We start from the raw sequence: 9,791 nt of genomic DNA on the forward strand, positions 1-9,791 counted from the left end.
TTGTCAGTGGGGCTGTACAGAAAACTAGAACGCCCCTTTAAGAGCTCATCAACACCGGGCCACCTACCTTAACCATCTTCCCGGTGATTTCAGGCAGCTCTGCCATCTTTCGATTGTCCAACATCCTGATTTCATAGGACTGACCTGTATTATACAAGAGACATTTCAGAACAACTGTCATTAAGAAGAGATGAAATTAAGAAGGAAACAAACATTTTAAAAAAGTTCCTTTCTCCGTTTAGTTTTCTCCTGAAACCTAATATAAATAGAATGACACATTTGTCCCCAGCACCGAGAACACCCATGGTTTGTTTTAATGGCAAATTATGGCTTTGAAAACCCCCATATGCCATATTAATGACCTAAAGAAATAAAATATCAGGGATGGAGAGTTTGCGATGCACAGGACACAGTAAAAAAGTAGCGTATTAACAAGAACACTTTGGTCCCCATTTAAATAAACACACAATGGACTCCCTTTCCATAGACTGCAGTAAATGCATTTACTCAACTTGTGGGTTTAGCAACCGCTGATTTCAACAAGTGCCCAACTTGTATCGTTGTTAGAAGCAGTCACTAAGCAGGCAAGTTTAGCCGTCACCAGCCACAATGTATGGGTATACTTTTAGCATTCAAAAAATCCCCAAAAATGGGCACGAGATCATCCCTACAAAAGATCCATTCTGGAGCAAACAGGGGTTATTCGATTAGTTATCTCAAGTTCCTGTTATGAGCCATGTTACATGTTACATTTACTTTACCTTAAGTGTGCAGCCTTTTGCATGGTCTTAACGAAGTTAGAATAATGCATTATGGAATGGAACAGTATTCAGTTATACAGACCGGTGGATGTTGACCATAAAAGCTTGGGTATAATATAAACAACTGCATATTATACCAGAGTACTTAATACTGGGTGGCTGTAACACCGACAGTGATGAGCACAGCCTCCAGCAAAGCACTCTCCATGGGCGTTTGTCGCGGCACGCAGAGTCTGACCCCCGGGATATGACATTTCCCAGCACTCGGATGCAGGCAGCATGTGTGGTCCGCGAGGGAGCACAAAACCAGACCTGTTACCAGCTGCTGGACCACAAGGGAAGAAGCCTTCTCCTGAGCCTACAAAAGGTGGGTACGCTGGGAGGGGGTCCTAAATGCAGATGTGGGAGGCGTGACAGTATATGTGTGTATGTGAAGCTGGAGTTGAGGTACGTATTATACCCAGGACTTCATGTTAATCACAGGGGGAATTAAGGCCAAGACAGACCTACCCCATGCTATTTTATAGGAAGCCGTAAGCACGCACAGAGAATGAAAGCCTTGCATATAAAAGACTAAACTGCTTGTTAGGGAAATTCGTACCCTTGAGAGCAGGGCCAGCCCGACAATGGAGCCGAGTGGGGCAACCGCTCCAGGCGGCACTTTGCCGCCCCAAGCCCTTTTTTTTTTTTTTTTTTATTGAAGCGAAAGAGAGAGAAAGGGGCGCCGAGTGGTTTTCGCTTACCAAGCTGTCAGTACCCGCTCGGCGCCCCCCTCTCTCTCTCTCTCTCCTCTGCGGCGAGTCTCCCTGTTCGAGACCGAACAGGGAGACTCGCCGCAGGCCTGCTGAAAAGGTAAGTGCCGGGGGGTTAAGGGTAGATAATAGGGAGGGAGGGAGGCTACAGCACGTCATACATGTAAAACTAGTTTTGTTGACTTCAATGAGAACGGAGAATCCATGGAACCAAATATGCCTCTGTAGAATATTCCTGATCTTATCCGTGTGTGTAAAGGGCTATAAGTGCTCTACAGTAATAAAACAACGTATGTTCAGACTGCAGTAAAATATTTAGCAGTTTACACAAAAGTTATTTTTTAAAGCTGCATTTATTAGGTCTAAAAAGCTTCTGGAGCTGAGTGTAACGAAGTCACCTTTAAGAAAGTACATTCCCTAAATTGTATATTTTAAATACAAGGAATATATTACAAATGTAAAAATATATATTTAAACCCAGAAGTATCTGCTGTGACCTTGAACAATTCAGAGGCCACAAGGACGTAATCTGGTGGTTTGTCTACAAAACAAACTAAATAAGAACAAACTGCAAAAACATGTGGGGTTTGTCAGGTTTTTCAAAAACTTTACTATAAATGTGAAAGAAATATGCTGCAATTTAATCAAAAAGGTCCAGAATGGTTGCCACTGGATTTTTGGCAATATAGGTGGCGTGGTACACATTACTGGCATCTCTTAACTTTTTGGATCTGCTATGCAAAAAAAAAGTAAAAAAAAATATTTTGGGCCAAATAAGCCAGGATTCATTAAAAATCGACCTTAGTGTAAAGTGTGTGACCCTGGGGTAAACAGCATTGCAGAATTATTTTACAGGGTGGGATGTCCTTGTGAAGAGGGGGTTGTAGCTTTCTGTAGAGTGGTTAATATGTAATCAGGAAAATAATCTAAAGGACGGCTGCTAACATTTGGAATAAGGGCCTGCAATCTGAATGAATCTATTGTTGAGTATCTGTCTTGGCCGTTTAAATACAAAGTTGGTAGCCCTGACAGAACTACTTGGACTCAATTGTACCAGATTTCAACAAAAAAGTAAACACGACAAAAAGCATTGGTGAAACCGTTCATCCTCTGATTCTAGAGCGCCTATTGAGAGGCACAACATTTGTTCTTGGACAGAGAGAGGATCTCCAACTATAAACGATACATTTTCTTCTCTGTTTGTAAGTCTGCACAGCATAAGTTACCTTGGTTGAGATACGTGAGCGTCTCCTCGTGAAGTTTCACAGCAGGGGAGGTAGCGGTGCAGAGAACGTATTGGAACGGTAGGATTTTGTTTTCATTTTCAGAGGGCAGACTAGATTCCTCTTGTTTAAATATCGGCAAGGCAAGCACATCACTGAAATGAAAGGAAGCACGAGTGTGTAAAAAAAAAAGTCTAGACAGGACAACAACAATGAAAATCTGTATTACAGGTACGATCCACGTCAAGATATTTTTGTTGTACTTCACACAAATTAACTTTAAAAAAAAGCATTTGTATCCGAACAAACATGAACGTCCATTACGGCAAAGCGTAATATTTTTGTCAGAATGGCACAAGAGTCGATGAGAACTGAGGAAGACTACAGCAGAGGTGAAATTGTCTGCCATTTGGAGAGGGTTTTTGTGACATCAAACTCAGAAGTCCCAAGATCAGTCCCAAGATCGATCCCATGCCCCTTTCAGGGGTCCTCAGGATATCACAGGGAGAAAGATGAAAACATTATGTGGTTGGACTAAAGGCGATAGTCAGCACTCCCAGTGCCCGGTCAGCCAAATGTGCCGATGTCTGGAAGGGGGTGGACCTGGTGCTGAATTCTTTAAAAATCCGAATCCACACAACCTATAAAGTGAGTACAGGACGGAACAATTGGGGAAACTTACAGAACTTCCTAAAGAACAGATATTAACTGGGATGTCTTCCCAATTCGCTCCTCTACACCATTCAAAGTGCAACACAAATGTTTTCATCATTTGGTAAATTCACATTTAAACTCTACAATGTATTCAATATTTGGAGACAGGGGGTTCAGTTCTACTATAATCAGCACTATCGCTGCTGGCAACAACATTTTTTATTTTTATTCACACAACAAAGAAATAAAAAAACAAACAAAAAAAAAACTCAAATCACTATTGCCATTTTACTTAATTCCCTTAATGGCGCTGTAATAAAGATGTAATAGGCGCTGTAAAAATTTCCTAATTTTCACAGTACTAAAAATAAGAAGTCTTGGTCACGCTTCATTTTGGTCAACATCCAACATTGGCATTCAAACTATGTTACCAAACCGCGGGTGACATGAAACTAAACTGGTTTCCTTAGCAAATAGCAGAACGTCTAAACATATAATCAATCAAAAAGACTCCAATGCTACCATGTGTGACCAGCCCACTGACGAGATGTACGGTTAGATGGAAAGAATTTGCAGCCACCTTTGAAGTCTAACCAGAGGCAGAAAAACTAATATAAATGACATGTCGCCGGCAGCATAAAATAAAAACATGGAAAACCATGCTTCCTTAAAACTGAAAGCTAAAAAAAAAAAACAAAAAAAAAACCAACAGTGGCTCTTTTGTACATTCACAGTTCCCATATGAGATTCTCCATTAGAAATCGTACCTTTTCTCAATTTTCAAACTCTGGATGATGGCAAATATATATATATATAATCCCAATTGTTAGCCCACCTTCATCGACAGATCAGTGGCTGTTTTATGAGAGATGTTGGGTCACCCAAGATACGTAGCGCCAGGCAGAGTTTGGAGGGGATGTAGGCATCCTAAGAACAGCGCAAATGTCTTCCCGGAAAAATCATTATGAAAAAAAAAAAAAAAAAAAAAAAAAAAAGACACTGAAACCCAATGATTTAAAATAAAACCAAAACAAACCACAAGTTTCCGTGGGGTATCTGCCTGAAATCTGGGTATCATTTTTTAACATATGCCAAGGTAGTTTAAGAAAAGACATATAAATAGAAAATTAAAAAGTGTTCTGCTCTGAAAGATGAGCCTGGGAGTTTTTTTGCTGATAAAGCAAATTGGATTAAATAATGCTCCCCCTGACACAAGTTAACTCGCACATTTCTGAAATTGCACACTCGGATCTCCAGCAGCTGTTTTCACAAGGCAGCCTCGGCGGTACTTCACATTTATAAAGAAGAAAGCTTTGGTTCGGAAGTCTTTTTATACTTTTCGCCAGGAAAAAAAAAAATTACATTTTAATCAGCACAGAAGCTGGTCAGATATATATTATATTAGAAATGCATGCGCTTCCGCCATATTATATATATATATAAAAAAAGGACACTTATGACAAAATACACACACACATGCAACAGGAAGAAGAAAAGCCAAAGAAAAGAGCAAGACGTGGAACATAGTGGGCATTAGTATCACATGGGGGGGGTGACCCTTGCTCCGAGTTGGCGTGTATCCGAAGTAAAATGTTCACGCTTAATACCTGTGCACAAGTATTTGTAGCGTACAACTAAATATTGGCATCTTAGCCTTATTATTATTATTACTTTATTTTTTAGTTTGGCATGTAGAGAGATGGATTATATAGTCTATAGATCAGTTGCAATAGGCGCTAAGAACATTTAACATTATAAATCTTCTACTGCAAAGTCTTTATTTATTCTACTACCGCAGCACAGCAATGTAAAACACAATATCAACATGCCATACATACTCACTCCACAGGTTCATGAACTTTGTGTAACACAACTCCACCAATGGCCAAGTGTGATTACTTTAATACAGGGGGTGCTGTGTGTTTAGTTGGCCTCCTCAGCAGGCAATCTCCGACACTCACTGCGTTTAACAAAGCGCAGGCAGTAGCTTCGCGCCTGTTAATACCATTAGTTCAAGTACACATCAATGATCCATTAATTACTGCTCACCCTAATAGGTCCACTCAGAAGAGGGCTAAACTTCGCGACGAGGCCACCGAAAATCATTCCAACCTTGTCATACATAACACTTACGCAAACTAAGGTATGCGAGACATGCAGGATACAGCGAGGATTTGGCGCTGCATGTGCTTGCCAGATGAAGTGTTTTTGATGGTCATAGAATTTTTAAAGATAGACAGCCAGAAGACTAACGTTATGCCAAACAGATGTCCAAAAACAAATACATCACCGAGAACTGTAGTACTGGGGCGGGTGTCTCTGAATCCGCAGAGTGCCGAGTCTACCTATTCATGTTTTTTTTCCATAATTACTGAATTTGTACCCCTTTATTCTTATTCCCTTTCGTCTTGCAGCTTGTGCACTGATGGCCAAGGCCGGTACCGTCCACAAGCAAGTGGTCATCATTGTCCATTTCATTAGAGACACTTTCAGGCTTGCACTTTTCTGAATAGTTTCATTCAATACACTGCAAGGCAACCTCTCATCTGCCTACTTTACAGCAGGGGAGGTGAAAACCTACTACTACACGCTTAGCTTCATATCGGGGGAAGATCATAACAGAAGTATTGCGGCTCTCCGGTAAAAAGATCTATAGACAAATTATTTACAATGACTTAAACATCACTGAAGCAAAACATCAAAGTGATTATGTGCAGGGGGCTGTAAGCGGGGGCACATGTACCCACAATCCTATTCGCAATATTACTGTATGCCATGCATTGGGGTGCTTTATGAAAGGTACAGCAAGTGCATTAAAGACAAAGCTTAAAACCACAAAGCTATAAGATGAACAGGCAGGCTTCCAGGAGAACATCACTGCACATCAACTTTGTCGACCATGAGATAGCGTTCGACAGTGTGGATCGAGAGAGCCTCTGGAAGCTCCTCCAACACTTCGGCATCCCAGCCAAGTTGGTCACCCCGAGAACTCATACCGTGGAAAGTCTGCAAGAGTGATCCATGGAGGGTAGCTCACAGACAACTTACAGACGCAAACCTGAGTCAGACAAGGATGCTTGTTGTCACCCTCCGTCTTCCTCTTTGCCATTGATGGTATTATGAAGGAGTGAGCACGTAAACTGAATCCAGTGGACATTGCCCAATGACCTTACACTCCCTCCACACAGCACAAAGACAAAAAGATCCTCAAGGTAAAATCCATTAGCAATGACCCAGTCACACTAAATGGAAGTCCCCTGGAAGAAGTACAGTCCATCTACCCAGGCAGCATCATTGACCAGCTGGGTAGCACTGATGTAGATGTTAAGGCAAGGATTCCCAAAGCAAGATTCTTACAGCTCAAGAACATCTGGAGCTCCAGAGAGCTGTTTTGGCAACAAGGATTTAATTGTTCCACTCCAATGAATGCGAAGTCAGACCCTACTGTATGGTGCTGAAACCTGGAGGACAATCAGGAAGGTCCAGACCTTCAACAGCTGCCTTAGAAAGATTCTCCAGACTTGCTGGCCAGACACCATCAGCAACACCAATCTTTGGGAGGGAATTTGCCAGCAGAGGAAGAAGTAGAAGTGGACTGCGTCGGGCAGACTCTGCGTAATCAGCCAACATCGCCCAACAGGCACAGAGGTTTAACACTCAAGGCAAGTGGAAACAAAGCCATTCAAGAGACACCTGGCAACACGACCTCGAGACTGACACCAAAAAGACGGGTTACACCTGGAACCAGCTAGAGAGAGTGGCCCTGGACAGAGGACTCTAGAGATCTGTAGTTGGCCACCCATACCTTTACAGGGGTGACTAGCGTAAGAAAGTAATATAAAACAATATCTGTTGTACCCTGACCAAGATGCCTGTACGACCACCATACTTTCCATATAGCTGAACTTATTGCACCTCCCCTTCTACTATAGTGTAAAATTTAAAGGGCAAAGTACATCAGTTTGCACCCGATATATTTACATTTAGATTGTAATTGTTTTTGTTAGCGGTTTTAAATCTGAAATAACTTTGTAAATCAGTAAACATTGAGACAGAACAGATAGGATGATGGGTATGGAGACTGTGGCATGAAACGTCAGGTAAATACACCTTCCAAGATAATATGATAGCCACAAGAAATGGAATCGGTCCAATTGTGTTATTAAATGGTTAACGAGCTAGTGGGACCCACTCTGGGAGGATTTGGAAAACTGTTGGGGGGCAATCGACACATTACTGCCAGTGCACTGCATGTGTGGAGGGGCTACAGAAGCATCCATCCCATACCAGAAAGTAGCTATACAAAACAATAAAAGGGATTTAACACAAGAAAGTTTATTTCAAAGAAGAAAGAGGTTACATTTTAAAATTAGAGCAGAGATAAGGAAACTTTACTGAGAGGGTGGTAGCTAAGTGGAACAGTCTCCCAGCAAAAGTGCTAGAGCCTACTATAGAGGGAGTGTATATATATATATATATATATATATATATATATATATATATATATAACATGCACGGATAGGCATACAGCTGAATCTAAGGCAAGATTAACATTAAGGTTCGAGCGCCTACATTACTAAAAACTGGCAAACTAGACAAGCTCTGTGTTTCTATAGAATGTACACAACATCTAAACAAGTCTTGTAGAATGTATTAAATCTGCTCGGTGTTCTAAAGGTGACAGTCAGATAGCAGCAAGGGCTTTGGGCAGAAGACATCAGCATTCCACGCACTCACGTGGGCCATCAACGGGTTAAAAAGCCATAAGCGGTGAACTTTACCTCATGCTATAGGCGCCCGCACCCAACTCCTGGCCGATCCCAGACAAGCTGGCATCGAAGTCTTGGACCAAGCCGGACTCGATCACCTCGTCCGCCAGGGGCAGCTTTAAAGCCCAGGCCATGGTTCCGATTGGGATGTTACCTGCACCGAAACTGTTGCTATAGGTAAATGCGACCACCTGGGTGGGACCACAACCAGCAATGGCAGCTACAGCCTGTCCATAAACACTATGTCCTCGAGCCCCGACGGGTGAAGTTACTGTAGATGCAGGGAAGCACATGCCAGGGTAGCGCTACACCATGCCTGTCCTTCTCCACGAGAGAGCGGGTAACAGCAGCACAGGAAGCGGCGGCACATGCCGGAGAGCGCAGCTTCTCAGGAGATCATGGCTGAAGCCGCTGGCAGAAGAACTGCCGTGACCCTCCTCGTCAGACAGCGTGTGCCCCGCTGGCAGCACGAATGGCACCGACACCAACACACATTAAGGCCGGCTTAAGCGCGGAGCTTGGAAACGGACGCGCCGGGGATGACACCCTTCCGACTGGCTCCTGTCGGCTCACCAGAACCTGGGCGAGAGTTACATTCAGTCCCAGCGGCTCAGCCACGCAACATGGAGGAAGCAGGGGCAGCCGACGCGACGCACACCATGACGCAGGCGCCTCCCCTGAGCCAGCCGGCCGGCCAATCAATTACTCAGCACGACAAACCGCAGGGCCCAGAGGCAGGGCTTCCTCTGCGATTAGTGACAGGGCGGCAGCATGTGGGCGGAACTACAATGCGGAAGAGGATGCGATTGGTGGCGGTAAAAGAGAGGCGTGAATATAGAGTGGAGTAGTAGTTACTGTGTCGCGTGTGCTCAGGCGTGTGTTTTGGACACGCATGGGATCTAATTATTAACCCTTTCATTGTCGGGGATTTGGCCAAATTTTATCCCCCTGTAAGGCCGGGACAGCGGTAGTTTTACGACAGTTATTTTACAGGGCAAACTCTAGTGTCAGAGTAAACACGTTTTCGAAAATGAAAATATTACATTCGAAATTGTAATATACCGCTTCCCGGCGGAGCATATTTTCCGGTTGTATGTGTTCCGGGTCCGTTATCAGTCCCATCTAATATGCAAACACCCGGACTCATCATGCAGCTCATGATAAACGGTGGAATGTCTCTGTCTTATTCACCCAATTGCGCACCAACTAACGAAAGTCTATGGAGGAATGGACTATATTAGATGTCATTTTAGCCCGTGATAAGCATCTGTGATAGATTAGAAACACCAAGACATGTGAATTCCGAGTTTGTACGACTGTTATTTTTAATAAAATGTTACGGTTTTGTGCATTTGTACAAATCTACCACATTTTGGTGCCGTTACAAGCATTTTTTTGATGAGTTGAAGTGGGAGGGTACATATCAATGACTGATAGGTAGAAGTAGCCAAAAAATCAGGCGTGGGGGTCCTCATTCATGGGTATGGCTGTGACCCTCATCGCTATATACTAAGCCAGAGGCCTCTGTCCCTGGAACAGCGGTAAGCTGTAGGCCCGTGTTAGGTGTCCGTTGGGCGGCATAGATATCTGCGTTAACCCAGTGGTGCTTAGCCGGCTTTCCAAGTAGGTGAG

The 9,791-nt window shown here is 43.2% G+C and overlaps 1 protein-coding gene across 2 annotated transcripts in view; it reads right to left on the reverse strand.

The window, feature by feature from the left end:
• Positions 1-8,293, reverse strand: part of LOC149285244 (transcription factor CP2-like) — a 32,301-nt gene extending 24,008 nt beyond the window's left edge. For both annotated transcript variants that reach the window (XM_089495550.1, XM_089495549.1), the window contains exons 1-3: positions 8,172-8,293; positions 2,740-2,891; positions 68-144 (exon numbers count right to left, since the gene is read on the reverse strand). In XM_089495550.1, coding sequence (XP_089351676.1) covers positions 68-144; positions 2,740-2,891; positions 8,172-8,293 — 351 coding nt within the window. The remainder of the gene's footprint in view (positions 1-67; positions 145-2,739; positions 2,892-8,171) is intronic.
• Positions 8,294-9,791: the final 1,498 nt, after the last annotated feature.

The sequence above is a fragment of the Sceloporus occidentalis genome, unplaced genomic scaffold, assembly GCF_023333645.1.
Source record: "Sceloporus occidentalis isolate IW3139 unplaced genomic scaffold, rSceOcc1.0.p SCAF_82, whole genome shotgun sequence".
NCBI lineage: Eukaryota > Metazoa > Chordata > Lepidosauria > Squamata > Phrynosomatidae > Sceloporus > Sceloporus occidentalis.